The sequence below is a fragment of the Cyanistes caeruleus genome, chromosome 7 (genome assembly GCF_971803275.1).
Source record: "Cyanistes caeruleus chromosome 7, bCyaCae1.hap1.1, whole genome shotgun sequence".
Classification (NCBI taxonomy): domain Eukaryota; kingdom Metazoa; phylum Chordata; class Aves; order Passeriformes; family Paridae; genus Cyanistes; species Cyanistes caeruleus.
In genome coordinates this window covers 15,309,584-15,333,624 of record NC_141707.1, presented here as the reverse complement: position 1 = coordinate 15,333,624, position 24,041 = coordinate 15,309,584, and the positions used below count along the sequence as shown (strand labels likewise).

Below are 24,041 nucleotides of genomic sequence, written 5' to 3'. Positions count from 1 at the left end.
ATCTACTATCACCTGTAAAAAAATACACAAGATGTATCTAAAAAGGTAGGTTTTGGTGGACCACAGTGAAAAGCAGGAGCATTTTTATACCCTCCTCTTGTCTAGAAAAGTACCATGGCAAAGAAACAAACTAAACAGTATGAGCATGAAGTGATACCAGTGTAAGTACAACACATTTTTGGAATATATCTTTATTACCACTGTTCATAAATTATCCTGAAACCAATACTTTTTACACTTGGCTGACAGTTCTTTGGATAATCTTAAATAAAATGTTTTAATAAGACTTTACTTCTAAACATGCAGTCCTTCCATTTGAAATAATCATGTGAAATCAAAATGGTCAACGTGAGTTGATCTTAAAATTGCAGAAGAGCTGAATGAAAAATATGGAAATCCAGAATCAAGGTGCTGATGGTGACTCTACTAACAAAAAATACTTTTTTTCCTCCCCTAAAAACCATTTCTGCATGTAGTCTAGTGCTACTAGTAGCATAATATAAATCAGTAAAGAATTTTTATGTACTAATTGCCAATTTTATTTCAATATAAAAGTGATACTACAAGTGAGGGGAATAAAGACAATAACCAGCTACTGCAAGATTGACCTACATTTGTTTTTTTTTAATCAATGGGAGGGGGGTTCATTTGTTTGTGAGAGGCTGTGCAGTACACATTGTTCTGTTTCTAGCTTTTCATTCTGCACTGACACCTGACATAAACTGTCCACCAACATGTGCTGCCTCTGAGCACAGTAGGCATTAAGGCACACACTAAAAGCATTAGTTCAAGACAAGGGTTCACCTGCTTGGTCCCTGGCTTAATGTCAGACTTGCTTTTTCTGTTCATGTGTTTCGTTTTACCCAGCTGGTTCTTTCAGCTTTCTTCTTGCTTTGAGAATTTTGTCTTTGCTTCTGGATGGTTGCCATCCCTTCCCTACAGCCAGCCCTGGCAGAACACTGCTTTTTCTCTTGCTGGCATTTGGTTAATTTTTTAAATCTCAGTCTTCTCTCAGATGGGAGATTGAATTAAAAATAAGGGAAGGGGGAAGGAAACAGTAAATACTCCAGTGACACACAACCCAAACAGGTGTGTGTGTGGGTAATGTGGACATATGAGTTTGGGCCAACAATGCAGATATCCAGCCAGTGCTGCTCTGCCTGTTCCTTTCAACCTGCAGTCCAGAGCCCAGGGTGAGGTTTATGTTTAGAGAAGATTAACTTACTGAAGTTTTAATTGGTTTTGTATATGTTGATAAATTTCCAGGATAAACTCGACATACTCCTCTAGATTTTAGCCCGCATACCTTTGGAAACAGATCTAACAACATATGCTTTAAGTGACTTCTACAATTTAAACAAAACTGTTTTACAGATCCCAGAAGGAAACACAAAGATAAAAGGATACACTTCTAATGAAAATTCCTGAGATACGAGGTTTTCTCCTGAATTTTCTGATGTTTCTGCAAGAGAAAGCGCTCGAGATTGGCACATGCACAGATACCCCAAAAGAAAAATACAATTATTTTTACACTCTTAGGTTGATTTAAATCTTGTTAATTATCAACTTGTTACTTAAATGTGGATATAACTTGAAGAATTCCAGAATTTTTAGGGTTTTTCTCATTACTGAATTAATGGAGGGTACAAATTATCTCCAAAATCGTGTGATGATAAACGTGATTCTCAAAAAAGCAAACAACCTCTCCAAACAACAACAAACAAACAAAACTCCCAAACAAGCCGTGGATGTGATTTAGGCTGATCTGTTCCACGTCCTCTAAAATTTCAGCATGTGCTCTTTTCCCTTGCTGTGGGGAAGGCAAAAGGTTTTATCAGACTAAAACTTGATTAGTACTAGGTTAACACACTTCAGATTTCTACTTTCTGTCAGAATGGGGCTGCTAAGCTGGTCCTGACACACCCAGTCCAGTGTGGTTTATGGATTAACACCCTGCTTGAATTTGAGAAGCACAAGGCTACAGTGACCTGCACAAATGCTTCATTGGCTAACAATAAATTGTAGTATCTTACGTTGCAATTTATATGCCAAAAAAAGTCCAGTCAAGTTTGAATCACCAATTTTGTTTGATGTAAGCTCATTGGCAGAGATCTCAAAAGATTACAGGCAAAACTTGGGTTGAAATTAATTGTCATGAAAACCAATTTAAATTGTTCTGTAAATTGCATGGAATAAGTGGCTTTTCAGCTGCCAGCTGGCCAAGTCTGGTGTAGGACAGACAGCTGCTCAGTCTGGATGAGTCTATCAAGCCATCCAAATCAAGACATGTACTGCAGGGAATGCTGAAAGCATAACTCAAACCACAAAAATGTAAATTTCTGTAGCAATTTCAATATTCATACTCAAAACTTCAAAATGTTGATTTTCCATGTCTTTGCAATCTATTCCATTGGACAAATAGCAGCCTCTGACCAAGAGGGGATCTTGGTAGAAAAACACTGTAGAAGTAAATAAACATTGAAATAAATTATCTGTGATTAGTGCTTACACTTTCAGGCTATAATGTCTAATTTAAGCAAAGAAATTTCTTTAGATGTTTGAAATGACCTCTGGATGCAAACCAGAACTCACAAAAAGCTGTATGGAGAAACATGATAAGCCAGCTATAGCAAAATATCCCAATAATCTTTATTGCTTATCCAAAAGAGTTACCCCCATCACACTTCCTACTGTCTATAGCCTATAAATTTAGAATAGGGAAGTATAGCTCTTCAGTCAGACCACAGCTGTTCTAAACTGCATGTGAAAGACAGCTGAAATCCCTTGGAAGAGCCTTCAGGAAATGCTCAGTGAATTAATTCCTCTCCTTTGACTCTCTCTCTATTCCAGTTCCTGAAAACTATTCAAGTCTGTTATACACACACGCACAAACCAGAAATCTCCCATGGATTTCTGCTCCCAAGACAGGTCAAAAAACCAGCTGACAAAGTACAGAAGAAATACTGGAAATTGAAACATTCACCAAAGAATGGAGCCGGCAACGTGGTAACATCTGATGCAGAGCTGGATGCCAAGTTAGTGATAAACCTATGGACTATGAGGAGAGTCAGCATGAATTGATAGCAAGAATACAAATTCATGAAAATGACTCATTCTTCCTGCCAATAACAAGTATTAGTTACTTTCAGCAGGGCATCCTCAGTTGTCTGTATCATTTGAAAAGCCAAAAAAATGTTATCAAGTGTTAGAATGGCATTGTTTTCTGAAGCTGTTCAGCACCAGAGAGGAATACAAGCTATTTTCCCCTCTCAGTGGTGTCACCACCTTATCTGTGCACACATCCCTGCACATGCTTACATTTGGTGGAACAGCTTGGCAGGTCTGAGTTTGCTGCAGTAACCAAAGTGTGACCACAGAGTCTGGCAGCTAGGCTGGGAATTCTTTGTCATGTGGGCTTGTCTGGGGATCAGGAGGATGACAAATAAGCTACAGTCTCCTTTTTTAAAATACTTGCAGCATTGAAGGCTACCAGGTGACATAAATTCCTTATTTGTGTGATTCCAAGCCTTAGGCACACTGCTGATTGAAGAGTGGATGTGGACACCCAGAGCCATCTGCTCAAAACACAGACTGAACCAAGGTCTGAAAGGTGTGGTGTGGCTGTGCATTAGTGGGAAGTGTTGTTCATACTAGAGTGCTTGGGATTCATAACAAACACATTTTCTAATGTCCCCCGTTAAAGCCAGTAATTCATTTTCTAATTTAAAGAACACAAATTTCCATCTCTCTCCCATTCTTTTCCTCTCAGTTTTTGCATAAACTTTAGCCCAAGTGTGAAAAGGTTTGTGCAAATTTGCAAAACCTTTTTGATTAAAAAAAAGTCAAAATTTGACAGAATTTCCCCGAGTTCCACTGGGAAGATCTCATCTCTCAGGTCTCAGATTGGTAGTTTGTTATTTTGGTGGATTCTGAGCATAGGATGAGGTGTTAGAATTCACTGGCAGTAGATTTTTAATACTTGGAGTAGAAATCAAGACTACTTTTGATATTACACAAAAGATCTTGTTTCCATCTTACATCAACATGTAAACAGTCCTTTCAATATAAGCATAGGATATGAAAGAATAATGGATTTAACCATCATAATGTATTGCCTTTAGGTTTAAGAGTATACAGAGACCTTCAATGGATGTTCTCTGTTGCTTCTCAGAAAACAGTACTTACCCCCTGCAGCTACAACACTAAACAAAGTGCTTCCTAGATCTAAACAGCACAAATTTAAATAGATCCTGGTTTCAGTTAACCTGCTCTAATTCCACAGCATTTCAGTTAATACAGCAAAGACTACCCAAATCAATGGCATTAATACAGATTTACAGAGGAGCTTACATGCAGCCTACCTGCATGCAATTTACAGTAATTAGATCTTCTGTCTTAACGTGGCTGAAAACTGAGTCAGAATCAGTCTCCAAAAAATCAAATAGTCCAAGTCAGTGAAGTCTTTTCTGACAGGAAATAAATAAGATTTGTCTTCATAGTAACTAAGCTTGGACAGAATGGTGAGGGGGAGGAGATGATGGTTTCTCTCCCCTTCTAATCCAATCTATTTAAACAGAGGAATCAAAACAACAGATGTTTAGTATGGTACTGGCGCCACAGAATCCGGCATGAACTCACCGAAGATGAGGAGACTACAGTTTCTCTATTTCAGCTTTCCAGTCTCTAGACTGCTGTGAATTTAAATGTGCAAGTCCAAATGGCCCTGTCAAAAAGCAGCTGTGACTTTTGCCAGGAGAGCAGTTTCCAAGCTGGGCACCATACCATCCCTCTGAACCTCTGCAGTATCTATAGGTATTGCCTCTTCCATGTAAACAGAGGATTATGAGACAAATCCAACCAGAGGTCATTGTTGAGAATAACATTATACTACATACCAGAGAAGTCTGTCTTAATGGAAGAAATCTCTATTTTTAATATTTTCTCAGTCTGCTGCAGTATACTGCAGCAACTGAAAAATATTTTCACTTCTGGGATGTCTCAGTTGTAATCTCTTGTATTTTGGCTGACATATTTGAAGGTAGTAATTTTGCTTAGCTAGCTCAAGTATTGCTTTTGCCATTTCCTACCATCTTTCTGTATTTACTTTTTGTAATTGTAATTTTTGTAATTTGTTGTAATACAACAATTTGCAGGGCTGCTATTTAAAAAAAAGTTGAAGAGAAACTTTTTCGTTTCCCCCTGTAGCAGTATCTTCTTGATGTTTACTCTCTTTATTTTGCTACCCACTCCCTCATTTATTAGAGAAGTATCTAGTTTCTTATTCCTCACAGGAGCATCAAGATAGTAAAATCTTCCTCTTTTTAGATAGACATTTAGGCTAACACTCCAGTATAGCAGACACTCTGGGTTCCCAATGCCATGTCACCATATTTCTCTTCCTACACTAATTTCTAATCCCTTTCACTCTTGGTGAAAGGCACAAGGAGCTTGGATCACCACCCTTCTATGACTTTTGTCTTGGTAACGCTTCATAAAATGTATACAAGTAGCACTGAGCATTTATCAGTAGTGAAGTTCCACTCTTGTTTCTGTTCTTCATGTTGCTGGGAAGCTTGATTGGTATGAGATAAAAGACTGCTTCTATATTTTAAACTTTCCAGTTTTACATTCATACTGCTCATTTACATGCTTATATAATTAATAGTTGACCTGATTATGTCCACGAAATAATAAATCAACAATTACCTTCTAAAAAGTGTTATTTTTTGCTTTTCTATTCAAATGGCCTGTACAGATATCTACTATTGAGTAGTAGAATACTGATGGGGACTTTATGGGACAATATACACCATATACTATTTTCAGGTTATTCTTTCTTTTCTCCTTCTTTTCAGCATTCTTGTAATTTAAATAAGTACTGAATATGTAACATTAGGGATATACAATATCTATCTCTCTCTAGATATATATTTATATAGTATATAACATCTGGGTACATTAAAACATTTATGGTTTCCTGAAGGAGTCACCACTTGGGATTGAACACAGAGATTAGGTTTGAGATTTCATTAAAAATACATTAATGCTGCATTTTCACAACTAAAAGAATAAAGAAGTCCTCTGTTAAATATTCAATCTAATTATACTTTGCAAGGCCTATTACCTAAGCTGTAATTGTAATGAAGAAAGAATTTTATAGTGCTTGAAAACTTCAATAGCACATTATACTGAAAAATAGTAATTATGGATTAAAGAAGATTTTGTCTTTCCAATTAAAAAATTAAATGCCAGCATAATAATATGTCATCGCTCATGTGCTATTCTTTATAAATCATACAGTGTAAAATGACAACTAACATGGAAAGACTGTTGAAAAGAAATTCCCCCTCTATTGCACCTTTATCTCTTAGTACTTAAAAAAACACCACCACACCAGAAAAATCACCTTGGGGTAGTAAAATCAATATTTTACAAATATATTACAAATATTTATGGGAAATCTGTTGGAAACTAATATTTAAAATTACATTACAACTGCATAGCCTTTTAAACTGCTTTTTGCAATGAGGATTTCAAAAATGTTAATCAGAATTATCTTAAAATGTTTCATAACATATACACAAAATCATATAAAAAAGTGGTTTTCCATTTTTTTTAGCTTTTTGAATTTTGTGTTATTTTAGGAATTATTTAGATATATAATTTACATATATATTATAATTTACCCATAAATTTATTTAGATATTATAATTTTTTTCTAAGCTTCTGTAAGTCGCAAGAAAAAGAACAGAAATTTTACCTTATAAAATTCCTGGAAGCATTACTGGAAACTTCTTCTTAAATCCCGGAGTTCAGTTAAAGACATTTTAGTAGAAACCCAACTAACCACAGCATGTTTAATAATACGGTAAAATATTTACATTTATCTTCCTTTGTATCATACCTATATACCCCTTAAACATTTTTTCTTCCCAATGCCTAGCATGCTGCCATTGTTCCATATGAAGTCTGACATGTCCAGTAGTGATTCACTTTTTTAGTTCACTCTTCTCCCACCCACAGGTACCCCACATCTAACTGCAAATGTTGTCAGAATCTGAAAGCTGTCTTATGCACCTTAGCAATTTGGAACAATATGCTGGGTTTCTGCCACCCTCAGAAGTTCTCATGATAAAAATTGTCAATAAAATGGAATTGCCACAGATGTTATTTTTCAATTACTTTTTCTTTATAGCTATATCTGAGAAGAAAATAAGCTGGTTTTTGCTGTGTTTTGATGCAAAGCTGTCCAGAAGCAGGCAAACATGTTCCTGTTTTTGCTGTAAATTCTGAGCTGCATTTATGGAACATGCATCTCTGGTACTTTTACACTTTGGGGCATAGAATGGCAGAAAATCAACCTTATGCGCCACCTTCTAGCTTTAGCATTTATTATTGTTCTTGCCACGTGGTGAAAAAGTAGTGAGGGACAGCCTGTGTGTGAAAGCTGAAAAACATAAAGACTAAAATCTTAATTTTTACTATTTTGTAGCTACAGTCCATTTCTTCCACATTTCTTCAAAAACATTCTGCTCACTTGCACTCTTGCATATTAGTATATTTTTAATTCTTTTATATTTACATTGACCTTTATTTCACCTTTGGCAGGAACTGCCAACATTCTGCCATAAAACTACAATATTTGATGCCTTCTGGCGCAAAGTAGAAAGAAGCAATGAAGAGGATGAAAGATGAAGTTGTATTCCTGACAAGAACAAGCAAAATGGGGAATTCCAAAAAAGTAAATATTCACTCATCCATACAAGTACCACCTACACTGCAGGAAGCACTGGGTGCCAACAAGTTCACTGTGATTTAAGTGGATGCAAAGACATGTCATCAGTAGCTAAAGTACATACTAACATATTTATTGGATCTCAAGGGTGAGCTCAGCAAACAAAATAGAACTAAACTAATCCCCTCCACAGCTGGAGAACAAACCCCTGTTGTTCCCTGTATTTGTTGTTAAAACTGAAGAATGTGCTTATCACCATGAACAAGTCACCATAAGAGAAATGCTGCAATAATTTTCTTACTCATTTAGACAACTGCCTTCCAAAAGCCTCTCCTCCATCTTCTGTCTCTCCAGCAGTTACTCTTTTAAGTGCTTTTTCTGAGCAAACAAAAGGGTGAAGGAGAACTTCTTTCTCTTTTCTGCCTGAATCACTCTCCTCCAGGATGACAGCATAATTATATGCAAAGTGCACGGTTAAGATTCTGCAAAATAAAATAGATCTAAGCCAAAACTGCACATCTACTGCTAGGTTACTGCAAAAGATAACCTTCACTCCTCAGTTTTCACTTTTAGAAAGTGAAGAGGTTATAATTACTATTCAGTATTTCTATTTTTTTCTCCAATAGATGGCCAATGTCTGTGGAATAGACATAATTACATCATATAAGCACAAGAAACTTTGTAACAATAGAAATCTGTAGGACTGGGACTTGTTTAAATTCATAGATTCTCTAAACAGGAACTTTTGCAGGTAGTATACTGTACAGTAAGAGTCAAAGACCGATCTTCTTTTGCCTTTGCATGTTCCAACTTCTAGAGGTTTAGATGCAGACGGAAGGAAGGGTTACCAAATCTGAGTTTGAGAAGCTGAAGGGGTGCAGGCTGGAAGGTGGGCCTGTTTTAAGGCAGCCACTGTATCTGCTGTCACATTCCCTGTCAGTCTGCTCAGACCTGCTCTATCCAGATCCCTTCCTGCTCACCTGCCCTTGCCAATTCCCCATGATCTGAGTGTGCATCTTCCCATGGTAGGTATGGACCTGATGCTTTTGCCTGTCTGTGGGAATGACCTCTCCTGAACTGCAGTCTTGCACAGTTCACTCATCCTTTTCAATAAAAGAGAGCAAATGTAACTTCGGTATTTAAAAATTCATTTCCAACTTAAAATATGAAGAATTCTGCAGAGCCTCCTGGGAAGCAACATAGGGAAATGCTGTGCCCAAATTCCTTGTCTTCCTCCAAACTAATAGTTTTTGTACAGCTCATTCACCCCTGAATATTCCAATTATCCTTCTATCCAAAAACTACATGTACAAGTACCTGGACAAGAGAGCTGCATGCTCAGTAGTGAGTTTTTCAATTTTAGAACATGTGAAGCTTTATGAAGAAGTGGCTGTAAGCTTGGATTGTATTTTTCAAGCTTGGGATGAAGATTTTTTTCAAATTTATTGAATAGGAAGACAACTGTTTGAGATCCACATACTGTAGAATAGAACCAGAGTGTTAAACGCAAATAGCAGCCAGCTTTAAACTAGTTCAATGAATTCTTAGCCTGGGATTCTGTAAACTAGTTCAGCTTATGTCCAAAGCCCTTGAACAGCTTGTGGACTCCCATCTGTATCATTCTGTTGCAGGCAGGCAAACTTCTTTTATACTAAGAGAGTGTCTTTCTTACAGATACAAAGCTTCAGAAAAGGAGACTGTGAATTCAGTACATTCAAGGTCATTCCCCATGAGCATTTGCCAATGTATACAGAAATGCAGAACATTTATTCTCCTTCACCATCACTTTTTCCTCTTTTAAATCTCTCTGGCCATATTGTTTATTAAAATTCCATCTATAAAAGTATTTTTATGGAATTAAGAAATCAAATGAAATTAGTACATGGCTGGACAGCATTGTAATGTAGAAAATGGAATCTTCTTAATGTGACCAAAATTTTGGCATACTATCATCTTCCTGAGGAAATACAAACAGTCCCAGTGTTATGAAGTATAACCAGAATTTCTGTAACGGTTTTTAAACTTATTATTGAAAGTATTTTTGCAAGCAGAAACTTGAGAGAACATCATCAGTACACGCTGTGCACTGGAGTAATCAATAAACTGGAGAGATGGAAGAAGAAGCCAATGTGTTCCTTCTTTCTAAAGGAAGATTTTTTCCTAGCCATTACAGAAGTCTTCCTTAAGCAACCCCAGTAAAGAATGTGGAGAGGAGAAAGATGACATTTCCAGAAATATCAGTAAGCAACAAGCACAAAAAATAAACTGCACTCTAGAAGAACCATAAACATGCTGTACATATTTCATTAGAAAGGAAATAGCTGCTTGCCAGAACTCTTGGAAAAAAAACCCTCAACTAAAAAAAGAGAAATTTCTGATCTTCAACTTGCAATCTTTGATTTAATTTCTTTTTCCTTTTCTAAACACACATTTTTACACTGTGTCCAATATTTTACTCGGCTAACTGAATTGCCAGGAACAGGAAAGTTAACACTTAGCTTGTTAAACCCTTGAAACACCTAAGATAGTGTTCCTGTAGATTGAATGTTAGATTTCAAAGGTCCAGGACCATGGTGATGGGGTCACAAATGACTGCTCTCTATCTTGGGCCACCTCACCCACAGTGCCAAGCAGGTTCCTCTGTACACAGGGCTCACATCTCCAGCCCTTAGAACTTCTTGTTTGTCCTCTCTAAGTGCAATCCCAACTCTCAGGCTGTCTTTGAAGCATATCACAGGTGACTACCCCAGCAGTGGTGATGCAGCACTGGGGTAGAGTTGGCACATGTGAGAGATTGGCTCTGTTTTCACCTGATCCCCATTTGGGAGGAAGGCAAAGAAAACAGTTTTGTTTTTATTCAGATTTCAATAGCAGCTGTCGGAAAGCTGCTCAGCAGTTTGGAATGTCAGAAGTAGTCCCTTTGGAGCTGGATTAGAGGGAGATGGAGACAGCCAAGAGAACTGAGTGGATAGCTGTGTAACCATGGAGTAAAATCTCCTGCATATTCACAGACAGAAAGAACCCATTCTGTGTCACATACAGATCACGCTCAAATCTTGCAAGCAAGGCCTAAGCTAAACCTATTCTTTAGGCTTGTCTAATCTACTTTCACTAAATAACTGTATAAGAAGTACTGGGATAAGAACTCTAAAAATAAAACTGCCAGTCTTATTGGAAGGGAAGCTACAATGTCTGCAAGCCAACAAAAATAACAATTTTTCATTCAACTCACAGTTCAGGAAAAATATTCATGTTTGCCAAATTAAAAAAACCAACAAAGCTGATGGGAACAGAAAATATTTTCAGGCTGAAAGAGGATATTACAAACAATGGAGACTCAAAGTCAAATGTCTCTTTATCCTTTTAAAAGGAACTTTCTGAAATACAACACCCAATTTTTGCAGGAATGATGTAACCTTTAAACAATACTACTCCAAATACTTTGTCATCTAACTTTTATATAATTATTTAACAAATTATGATGGAGCTGACCCACCCATGCCTACATATACGAGAATTTCTTCTGGCCTCCTGGCTTTAATTTTCAGCCCTTCTGGTGGTATTGAAAAAGCTGAAAAAGAGCTGAAAATCTCAGGCCTACTTTTATTTCAGGAGTTATTCCAGGAGTTTAGAATACAGAAGTTCAATGAAGAAACAATATGCAAATAAGCAAGCCTTAAGATTTTCAGATTTAAGCCCAGAAAATGATTAAAAAAAGAAAAGAACAAACAAGAAAAATTGGCTGTACTCAAAATTACTTCTTGACATTTCTTACTATTATTCTTCAGAAGAGAGGTTAGGTAGAACATCTTTTCCATGAGATCAACCTTAATATATACCCTAGGGCTGACCTAGACAGCACCTAGAAGTATCTGCAGGAGTAACACTGGTTTGGGGTCACTTGGTCTGTCCAGCTGGAGGAGAAGCAGCTGAGGGGAGACCTCATTGCAGTCACAACTTCACTGTGAGGTGAAGAGGACGGGCAGGCACACATCTACAGAGGAAAAGCTTTGCTCTGCCCTCTTACAGTGGCCAACAAATTTCTATGCTACCTGCAAGATCAGTTACTCCGAAGCATGAAAAAATTTCTGCAGACCCCAGACTTTCAAATGAGAACATGCACTCATTTAAGAAATGCCAATTGAAATCTAGCAGTAACCAAATGAAAACTTCACTACTTATAGAAATTAATTTTTCTTCTTGAAAGTAGGTTATGATACTGTTATCTGAATAAGTTTACACAAAGACATTACCTGTCCTACTTTACACATTGCTAAGTTTTGCAGGAGAGAAGACAACTAGAAAACTGAAGGAAGTAAAATTCTGTTGTGTTTTGCCAACTAGAAAATTGAAATAATACAATTAGTTCCCAATATATCAGGATAATATTCTGGGAATCTGGATCCCTCACTAAGTCCTGATTCTTTCAGCATTGAAGAGATTAGCCAGCAAAGTGAAAATACATTAAGTATTGGGTTCAGAATTTCATAGTTTGAATGCACACTCTTTAAACACACATTTTAAAATACTCAGCCGAGTTGCTTTTGCTAGACAAAGAAAATAAGAATCAGAAATAGGCTTGGACTGAGTAGATTAAACTGAATTCTTGTAGACTTTCCAATAAATCCACTAAAAATTTTCTCATTTTAAGATTTTGGTGTAATTGTCTTGTATTCAATAAATGTAGTTCTACTGTTCCTCAAGTATGTATCAGTACTTCAATAAAAAAAAAGTAAGAACCACCATCTCTAATTCTTATGATAACCCTAGGTCTTGTAAAGCATGTTTTATAATGTAAAATATGTAGTGTTCCATTACAGTAAAATCAGATAATAGCTGATGCAGTTAATAGTATCTATTGGGGCTGCTCAAAGGAAAGACAGCATTCAAGCAACTGGAATAAGTACTAATTCATAATAACTGAGTCACCACAGGGTAGCCTGTGCCTTCTACTGGATCTAATAGCTCATATTTTACAGCATCTTAATCTTGTAGTTGACATCCAATTCACTACTTCCCAAAAAGTTATTAGCAGAAGTGGTAACATCTGAATTTGCAATGGAAAAATGAAGCAATATATGGCTTCTTGTTCTACAGATCTTTTAGGCTCCCACAAATTCATTTTCCTCTTTCAGAGGTCAACCACATTTGGCACTTCTCAGTGCAAGCACTACACTACAATGTTAGCCAGCAGTACCACACTCTTGGCTCAGGGAGAGGATTTGTTCTTTGCTTTGTATGCTTTAAGTCCCACTACTGCCAGAAAATGTACCAGTAAGAGAAGGGGAAAAAAGTAACATAAACACTCCTATCAAACAGCATTTGACAGTGGCTGTACCCAGTCTCATGTAATGGAACTCAGGCTGAAGGGTGGAGAAAACGTTCAAGCAGATTGCGTTCTATTGGATTATGAAATACTTTTTGTAAGAAATGCTGAGTTTGTACTTTATTAAGACCCCAGTTCTAGGTGATCTGAAACATTCTTTGAGTTGCATTCAGCATGTGAAGCAGCTCAGTCTACAATTCCATTGTATGGACCAATCAATTCAAGTTAGGCCAGCGCTTCTAGTTTGTTGAGACAAGAACATCATACTTTTTTTATTTGTCTACAGCTACATCCTGAGGTCAATTTAAATATTTGATTATTTAGAAAGGTCTTATTGTATTTAACAGCAAATATTATCTTTTCTTCTAGCTGTCTAGAATAATATCAAAACATACCAACATATCTCAGTATTTTTTGCAGATCTGTCTCCTTTCAAATCCAGATGACACTGGCTATTCAGCAGCTGAACTGCTTAATGTTTAGGTAGTTATCCTGTGGGCAGATATTGACAGCATTTTATTACAGTGATGTTTAAAACAGACTCATTTCATTTTATTATTATAAAAGGCTTTAACATCCTGCTACAGACACACACACCATCATCTGGCATGATGGTGAACATTTAAGTTCCAAGAAGAACAGCATTACAGGATCCTACTATGAGTTTTAAGAGAAGAATTGGTCTCTAACACCTTGGGTTTGGGATATTTTGGAGCTGTTTCAAAGCCTATTGAGCTGGTATGGTTCAATGCAGATAATATTTGATTTATGATGTATCACAGAGGATAAAAAGGGGAGGAACTAGATCTAACTAATTATTTTTTATCCCGTGACCTTCTAAAAATAAAATCCCTGGGGCTGCCAGGCAAATAGTAGTTCCAGGAAAATACTCCAGGGCATACAAAGGATTCTTTTTAATTGTTCTATCTTCAAGGAAATCACATACTTATGACTCACACCTGAGACAGCAAAACTATATTTGGGACATAAAAGTGGATGTGATGATGGTATCATCTCCCAAACCTGAGAAAGCCATGAATTTTGTTTTTTCATAGGATCATGTAACAGCTTGGGTTGGAAGGGACCTTAAAGATCATCTTGTTCCAACCCCCCTGCAGTGGGCAGGGACACCTTTCACTAGACAAGGCTGCTCAAGGAATGGGGCATCCACAACTTCTCTAGGCACTTTGAAAGCCCTAGAATTGTTCTGCTGTCTGCAATTTCACAGGACCTTCTTTGGCAACAAAGGTGAGATTGTGCACAGGCTCTCCATTGTTTCTTCTGCAGTTAGAATGCAGATGTGGAACACCAAAAATGAGGCATGGTTGAAATCTTGATATTGCCAAAGAAACACATGAACCACCCATCCAGACTAGGCCAGGATGTAGCCCTTTTATGAATTTGCCCATGAAATGCTTCTGCCTTAACTTGCAATTAAATTCTTGCAGCACCAAAACCAGCATCAATCTCTGTGGGTTCCAGTATGCCCAAGGCCATGGAGAATTACACTGCAGGACAGAGTTTGAATATTTTTTTTTAGTTTATGCAGACTCTAGCTGCTCTTGCATTTCTGATCCTGTTACTTCTGACTGCACAGCAGTGGGTTTTAAAAGCTGTTTTAACTGGGGTTGTGGCTCTAAGAAAAGATTTATGGAACCACTGAAAGTGCTGTGGAAGAAAATAAGAGATACGTAGGCAATACAGCTTTAAACAAGCAATGCAACTGAAGCCACACTTGTGAAACTATGCTTTTCAAGTGGCTGCATTTGATGCCGTCCAGAGATCGCAGCTGAAGATCAGACTCAAGCTCAGGGACCTGTGGCTTCCCCATTCTTACTGTGTGGATGGATGTGGGTGATTTGGGATGACAGCTGTCACACACCTGCACCAGAATGTTGCCATCCATCCTACTCTTGGAGCAAGGACAGCTCCCTGCAGTTCTCTTGCAAGAAATTTTTGGAACCTAGCAAACATCTCCCCAAAACCTGAAGATAACTTTGTGGGCTGAAGACATTGCTTACAACTTGAATCAAAAGTCATCACAAAAAGATAATTTTCTGTCTGAGGAAAGGAAATCGTTCCATTGAAACTGCAGGAATATGCTATAAAACAAGTCTTAACGAGGAATTAAATATCTACAATTCACAAAGGTTGAGAATGTCTTAAAAAAAGCCCCAGAGCAACCCTAGACCAAATGGCTCTATTTAAACAGGAAATAGAAACAAAAACTTAATCCCAAGAGAGAAATAACTCAATTATCCGACTGCTCAGCCTAGTTTGTGATGTCCCAGCTGATGTTAACTGCACTCACTACAAATACAGGTAATTTTGCAAAACTGCATATCATAAACCAAATTTTTCTGTAGCCCTTTGTCTTTCTACACAGCACCTGACTACATCTTGAAGCTGAGCAGCACTTTTATGAATTCTGTATATAGAAAAATAGTTTTCAGACATGATTAAAATCTTGTAAAAGCCACACAAAAGATTTGGGCTAGGCCAGGATGTACCTTCTTTGTTAATTTGTCCAGCACAAGACATTGTAGGTCAGGTTCTGGCCCAACTTGTAATTAACTTCAGAGATTTGGAAATATGAAGGGCAAAGAGAACATATTCTTATGTGCTGCCTGCCTGACACACACAGCCAGATTAATTCTGGCAGTGCTCACTGTTCAGCTACTTGCAGTGGACACCCACTGGCAGGAAACAGAGAAACCTCCCTAACAGCCATTTCCATCAACAGTGAAATTAGTGTTCACAGAGGTCAGCTACACGTCTGTAGTTGGAAAAGGCAGCCACAACAAACTGAGCAAACAGTCTCTTAATCAACAGCTTAATCACAGCAGTTACATCCTCATGCTCATAAGTGTAGGAATTAATGAATAGTGTTCTACTTGCTTGCAGTAATGAGGTTTTAATCTACTAGTGAATCTTTTCTTTACTACAAGCAATGTCACCACAGTGTGAAATTGCTATTGACCACAGACATGCTCCTACGTCAATGCAAGCATCAGTTAAAAGGCCATGGCCCAGGTTACATGAAGCAAGTGTTCTGTAAACAGGCAGTGCAGGAGATGAATCAGGCTTGTTTGGCAGGAGTAAGACTTGAAAAAATGGTATGTGCAGTGGTGATGAATCCAGCCTATTTCAAGTGTGGGAGAACTTCACCTAAATTATCTCCTCCATCCTATTCTAACTTATGTCTGCACTACACAGCACTTAACCAGGACATGTCTGGAAGTGAACAGTGCTTCTGTAAATGCTGTATACAGATGAAATAGTGTTAGACAGCAGCACTTCAAAAGTTTTGAAGTCTGAGTGGGATGACTATCTTATACAATATCCAAATGATGAGTGAAGAGCCAGGAAATAACAAGCAAATATGATGAAACACAAGAAGCCTTGGCTTACAACTTCTATAGTAGTTTGCTATGCAATCAGATCTAACACCAAGGAAAAACTGAGATACCTGAGAAATCTTCCTAGCAGGCTCCTGCCTGATTATCTCCTACAACCTGAAGAAAGAAAAAAGAGCAGGTATTTCACTGAGGAACATAACTGCTTATAACGAAAACTGTGAATCAAGAGTTGGAAGACTGTCATTGCTCACCACAGAGATGCTCTTTCCATTCTCTTTGTCTTCATAGACGATCTTCATCTATGATCTTCATCAAGATCAGCATCTTGATGTCTTTGGAAGTTTTCCTATATGTAATGCAAGGTGTGAAGGTATGTTGAACACCAGATAAAATCATCCTTACATGCATGAAAACATAAATACTAGATTTGCAATCAGTGGTGAAGAACTAGTTTAATGGAGAATGAAATCACAGCCTATTTAATAAAGAATCAGATCCTGTTCATCTGGAGACAAAAAAGCCTCCACAGACAACTGAACAAGTAAGAAAGACTAAAATGTGAGAAAGCATCACATACTCCAAACTTCATTGGCTGTGAATTCCTGTTTTGCATTTCAACCAAGCAGTTTCCTATTTGAAAGCAAACTGACCCACGGTCTCTGGCTGTGAAATGCACACTATTTGGAACAGGATGCTGATGCCATATTTCTTGGCCCAAACTTGTCTGCCACTGGAAGATCACAAGCTAGCCCTGCCTTGAGGAACACACATTGGTAATCCTTCAATTCTTCAAGCTTCCAAGAAGTCTACCTCTCCATTCTGAAATGAAATATAGCTGACAATAATTTTCCAGAAGGGGAATTGCTCCAAGCCTTTAGACAAATTAGACCCAAATTTAATATAAGAGCTAGCAAAAAACCCCAAACCAAATAATTTATCTAGTTTACCACTTCTAGTTTAAAGAAGTCTTGGCTCCAAATTCTGCTCATGAAGAAAGATGCTTGTTTTGAATAAACAGACAGATATATAACATGAGAATATTTCAACAATCAACCTAAGTGCCTCCTAAGGAGGGCTTCAGTAGTTGCATTCTATTGAACAGCAGAATGAACCTACCAGGAATCCAGGGCTTTCTCTCAGTCCTGTTCTCATACCTTCACTCCAGGAGAACACATGCTGAATCCTTCTGTTTCCAAAATCCAGGACTTTATGCACCTTCCCCTAATGGTGGAATTGTAGTGTCCTCAGGAACTGACTAAACTTACTGAAGATGAAGACAGGGAAAGGCAGAATTTTCAGGACTATTCTGCAGGATGCACTGGAGGAATAAGGGTATGAATTAAACAAAGAGTTCCATCCTGATTAATTTTTTCCAAAAGAGTTTAAAAAGCACTTATTTTATTTGTAGTAAATGCCCACTACCCTCAGGGTAAATGCTCAGGCAGATCTCCAGACTGTGAGAACATAAAAACCCCTTGCTACTAAAAATAAATCCAAGATGAGACCATAGCTTGAAGTGACAACTTTTTATTTTAGGCAAAAACAAAAAAAAAGGCCAAAAACATTCCGCTATTGCAGTTTGTAAAATTTTCACTGTTTTCAGTAGAAACAGTTTACAAATCAGAATGCAATATTCAAATAACATTGTGCAAAATTGTACTGGCATAACTACACATAGCAAAAAGACTAGTGTAAATCAAGAATTCCACTGAAATTAGTTGAGCTGCTCCAGTTTTACAACAGTGTACATCACCTCGGAATAGGCCCTTTTTTGCAGAACATCCCTGGAATTCCCCTTGCTTACAAAAATTGCTTTACATGCAACAAGTAACCTATCAGTACAACATAAGCAAGAACATCTCCACAAGTTATCACAGTGTAACAGAGGAAAACATGTCAGCCAATTTCATACAAAGGCAAATCTAATGGCAGTTTTGAACATCCCTTGACTGCTGCCCTCTCAAATTGCACATTTCAAGATAGGAAATAACTTAGAATGAAGCCAAGCTATGTTCTTAACTATCAGTACATTGACAATTAGGATGGATGATGTGTTCAGAAGGGGGTTGTTTTCTTTTTTTAGCTTAGTAGATTTTCCAAAGGGAGTTGTTTGAAGAGTTTGTGTAAAAAATGTTAATTTGCAGTGTTATCAGGCCAAGTCCACTTCTGCTATTCAGATAGACCTGTCAACACTACAGAAGTCTCTGTAGTCAAATACAAATCCCAATGAACAGCTATTAAACAAAGACCATACCTTAAGTATTTACTGATGACATGCAATGAAACCAAGCAAGCAGTAACAGGATTCCATTTACATTTGGAGCATTCAGAAAGAGACCATTGTGGTTCAGCTGGGGTACAGGACTGGAATTTCACTGAAAACTTGTGAAAGGTTAACATTCTCTCCCCACTTGGCCTACAAAGTAACAGTTTCCAAACAATGCATCTAAGTAATTCTTTGTATAAACAGAACACTAAGAGCAGAACTGATTTTCAGAGTTTCTGAATGCCCACAAACTCACATCAAGGAAATACACAGGTACATCTTGCAGTGATTAGTCACTTTGTTTTCCTGTATACCCATATTCAGAAAAACAATTCCACAAGAATTCTTTGATCAGAGTAAAACCAATTGTTCCCCAGTGCTTTTCACCTCCCTAGGTTATGAAGGGCTTAACTTCTATTGCCTTTCCTAAGACCAAACATTGTTTATTTAACATATATCAACATGGCTCAGGTCTAAGTCATCTAATGAAGAGCACAGACCTGAACTATGGAATTACATGGAGAAAGCAAAGTCCTGATGTTCTCAAGTGTTTGGGTGATTTTATTTCCTTTTTGCAGCTTGTATTAATCTCATGAGGACAAGTAAGACCAACACACAATCTTTGCTTTGGAGATGCCTGTAAGTATGCATCAGTTCTGGAAGGGAACAGCTCTGCAAGTCTGTACATAGGAAAAAAATAGTAAAAGGCTCTCAAAAATACCAGCTCTGCCTCCAAGTACACAGATAGAAGAAGCAGACCTACCCAGACTGTATGTGTGCATGCACACAATGAGTCAAATGGAAATCAAGACCCAAGAAGTCACCCTGCAGGAACAATCTCTCTAACTGCAAGTCTCTGGCAACTGCCTACGCATCCTCCTTTGCCCTCACAGTTTGATGAAGAAGCTATCAAGTACTCAGCAAGGAAACATTTAGCAAGGAAATATGGACATCACTGGGTTTCTGTGAAGATATCAGTCAGCATTTTAGAGATGGCAGAGAGAGAAGGTTTCACAGAATTCACCAAGGAATTACTGTGGTACTACTGAATTCTCTTAATCAGCAACAAGAAGTTCAGCCTGAGGCAGAGGAAAAGGTTAATGGATATGACTTTGCTTCCTTCTTCCCAAAAAGCTCAGCCTCAGTGTTTTTCAACAGTCTCAGACTCTGAATTCCAGGAAATTGTATTTTAGAACAAATCAAAAAATAGCCCTGAGACTAAACATACTTTGTAAGAGCTGCTATTGCTTTACATAAATCAAACACAACAATCATTTACTTCTACAGTAAGCAATATTTAATTTTCATTCCTTTTTTCCCCTCACTTGGGATATGTACCTGAAACCAAGAATTTCTTTCCAAGATATATGTACTTAAGCATTGTCAGTTACTTTGCCAAGTACTTAAATACTACAGGATTATGGCACCAAGCAAGGAAAAAATAGCTGATGCAGGTCAAACTTTACCAAAGGATCCCTCTTCTCCTCTGCCTTTAATTTTTTTTAAAAAAAAAAACAATTCTAATAATCACAATTGTCACCATGGACTTCATTATAATGAACTCCCTCCTTGTGATTTAAGTAGAACTTACAACTGGAGAAACATCATTTAGTATATCTCAAGATCAACTGCCAGTGTTGAACACAACCACCAGCCTTTCGGTGTGGCTAGAAGTGTAGAACATCAAGAAGACAAGAACATCAAACGTGTCAAGTTGTGCATAAAAATAGACCTTTACTTTTTCTTAAGCTACAAAGTAGGCAATCAAGGAACTGACTAGGTCTATGCATAGTTAGGATTTTCAGTAAGCCAAAAGAATTTGAATTCTTTCAGTAAAACTGTGCTTGTGTAATGCACAGGTCAGCTCCCCCAACAAATGAACATCCCACTCTATACATAAAAGAATCTTTAAAAAGCTCCATGCACTCTCAAAGCTATTTGCAAATAGATTTAAATACTTTAGCTAACAGCTATGCAATGGCACAAGACAGCACATAAAAAATTTAAGGCTAATTTTTGTCTGCACACATCAAAGCTGGTCTCAGAACAAGAGCTGTCATATTTTCTTAACTCTGAGTTTTTAGTGTGGATTCATAATAAACTTGAGCTGCCACAGCAATAGTAGAGTTGTCCTGCATATAAAAAAGACTGAATGTTGTCCTGAATGCAGTTTTTTTTTATAAAAAGCAAAAACTTCACACATTTACATTTGGTTTTTATCAGAGCAGCTCACTAATTTGTACAGTACATTGTCCAATAACATACAAGGTAAATTACCAGAGAGATACTCGAAGTACTACAACAACAGGTGCAAAAGAAAGTCCTAAGGTAAGAAAGCCCACTGCTGTTTGGGAGAGTCACACTGTGATGAAAACAAACATCAGAATGCATTTTGGTGAAGTCAGTTAAGTGTCAAGGCTGTAATAAAGGCTATTTGTTAACTTTAGCCCTTCTTAATGGCTCTTAACCATTCAGTTAAGATCTCCTAATAAAGCACTAGGCAGTTTGGCAACAATGAAGTTCTTTACATGCTACTGTTACAGAAATAGAAAACAGACTTAAAAGCACTTCCTTCACCTGAATATGATCTGGATTCAGTCACACCAGGTTTAAACAAACCTATCTAAAGCAGTTCATTTTAGACTTCAAATTGCACTGTAGTGTTTCAGAAGAAACAAATTAATATCCACAAAGCTTAGAAAAGAACTATCAACTGGCAAAATTACACAAGTTTGATGCACAAAGCTGCTTATTTTTAAAACTCTGTTCCTCAATGACTCCAGATGACTGATAATGTCAGTGCAAATCAAAACTGTTACTTCAAAACAATCCTGTCCATTTTCATGGGAAGATAGATAGTAAACCAAATTACACTTATTTGCCAATTTAATAGGTGAAATACTTTTCATACCTCCTGGTACAATTTTAATTTATCGATTTTTTTTTTTGCATTATGTTTTCAGAATACTATAAATAGAGAACCTGCACATTCTAGTATGATTTACACTTACTTGCTGAATAAAGTACATGCAATCATAGTTACTAATAAAGAATTTAAAGGAACAGCAAATATGCATCAAAATTATGATTATTATCTGCACACATATGCAGGTGGTTCATTCTCTCAAATGAAATGTTTGCAAGCAAATTCATCATATTAAGCACTGAACAAGACTTTTATATTTGCAGTATCATCTTTAAATAGTTGCCATTATGAGGAGACCTGAGAATACAACTGATCCATGGAAGCTATGTAAATACAGGTTGTGTATATGCAAGCCAGTGAGACCTGTTTGTGTGTAACAGACCAATATTCAGACCCAGACACTGCCCACAATGACACTAACTTTGAAATTACTGAATCTGTTAAAGAGGTACAAGATCAACTTGTTTTGTAAGTGACTACAACACTGGTATTCAGGTCATTGCAGTTTTCTGCATATCTTTAATTCTATGAACTCAAACCCAAGTAATGCACTCCAGGAACACGAGAAACCTCAGTGAAGTTCCTGAACAGTTGCTGTTTGCAGCTGCCTTTCCCCCCCATTTCTGCCTTTTATTGTAATTTCAAAGCAACCGTTAACTGCCACATTATAAGGACAAACCAAGTATCAAAAAAATCCTGTTTTACATGCCAGCCTAAGCTGCTAGTCAAAAAGAGAGAACATATCTGCTGCTGTAAACTTCTGCATAACAGATATCATGCCTGACAAACCATCACCTTCAACGGACACACAAGCACCACTATGACAAAAGGGAGGGAACCATGCACAGGTATTTCAGTATTATGTGGCCACGGTCTATAATACAGTGATGAGTCACGTCAGAGCAAATTTGTACCAAGAGTGATTAATGATTCAGGCTGACTCATAAAGACCTAAGCAAGCCTGTAAGAACCAAGTATTTTCTGAAAGGAAGAATACTGAGTAAGAAGATAATATGTTTTTTCCCTACATCTGCACAAAAATTCTATGGACAAATAGAACAATACCAGGGCAAGTGCTTTAAAATGTAATTTTCCAGCCAATAAACCAACACTAGTAGGAATTCCACGAAGGAAGGAGTTTTAAGATTGTGACTTACCAGAAGCACAAATTTTTGATATAAAAAAAAAAAGTACGCTATATACTAACACTGTTTTTGCATACTCTTCTGTTTTAAAAGTTTCAAATGCATTAACTTGTCTTGCTTTGTTTAGGTCTGAGGCTGTTCAGCAAGGTCACATAATTTGAGACTGCTGTAATAGTCCAGCAATCCTTTGGTCCCATCAGCTGTAAGCCAGCCAAGTATAAAAGAACCTTCCCTACCAAAGGAAAAAAAGAAAAGAAAAATAAAAAAAAAAAGGAAAAAAAAGGGTAGGGGGATCATCACCAGGAAACACCATCTGCTACAAACCAGAAAAGGCAAAATTTTGTTACAAAATACACATTTTCATACAAAAGACATCTTGCAAAACCATCTGATTGCCCCTCCCTCTGCAGATCACAATGGTAAATGGGATCAGCTGGCTGGTCTTGAGACTTGTTTTAATGGGGAAAAAAAAGTCAGAGGACACACACCATCACAACAACTGGTCCTTTAAATGGATAAGGATTATGACAGTCTTTGTTTTCACCAGTGTTTAAAAAAAGCAGGAGAGAAACAAAACCAGAGTCTTCAAAAGCAGAATGTACAACAGCCTATCAGCTGCTGCATCCTCTTGAACTTCTCAATGTGCTACCAAACTGTCAATTATACAAACAGTTTGATTACGGCAGTGCCATAAATTGTTAAAACAATGCATGTGTGTGATCAGAAAGGTCCAGTCAATTGGTTCCATTTTTCCCCGGTAGTTGCCCAGAAGAATGTCAAGACAATCTAAATTATTCTTCAGCTTCCTCAATACATCCTGACTGCTGGAGCAGAGAGGTCTGTGGTATTACTGTACTTGTTCCACGAGAGATCCTGTCTTGATCTGTGTTTGTAGTCAAGGAGGCCATAGAAATGGGCTGTAACAAACCAGGCGTCATGCTGGAGGAGACAGTCAGGCTGTGTGTAGTGCCCTTAAGTGTGAGATCCTGTGTGGGAAGAAGTGGCTTGAGGATGCTGACAAGACAGAAAGCAGAGCCACTTTTCGGAATGAAATTCACTTTGTTCTTGTCAGGGCAATAGAAGGCCGGAATTTCATGCAATGGCTTTGGCCTAGAAATAAAATACACACAATAGTTTTATGGAACAATCAAATTCTGCCAATGGCAGGGATGTATTGCTGAACACATCATCAGAAACAAGTTGAGATTTCCATCTGAAGTATTTCAGCTACTCAGTAATGCCTTAATGACACTCAACACACAGCAAATGACAAGATGGTTTAAA

General features: G+C 37.4%; 1 protein-coding gene and 1 long non-coding RNA gene across 2 annotated transcripts in view; both read right to left on the bottom strand.

The window, feature by feature from the left end:
* Positions 1-10,139: 10,139 nt before the first annotated feature.
* On the bottom strand, positions 10,140-16,766 carry LOC111931805 (uncharacterized). Its single transcript, XR_002865752.2, has 3 exons — positions 16,672-16,766; positions 16,531-16,576; positions 10,140-13,553 (listed from the first exon to the last, which is right to left on the bottom strand). It is a non-coding gene; the product is annotated as an uncharacterized LOC111931805 (long non-coding RNA).
* A 1,165-nt stretch (positions 16,767-17,931) lies between these two features.
* FAM117B (family with sequence similarity 117 member B) overlaps positions 17,932-24,041 on the bottom strand; it is a 28,852-nt gene continuing 22,742 nt past the window's right edge. Inside the window, exon 8 of the mRNA XM_023930841.2 lies at positions 17,932-23,867. Within this exon, the coding sequence (XP_023786609.2) occupies positions 23,549-23,867 (319 nt within the window). The 3' untranslated portion in view covers positions 17,932-23,548. The remainder of the gene's footprint in view (positions 23,868-24,041) is intronic.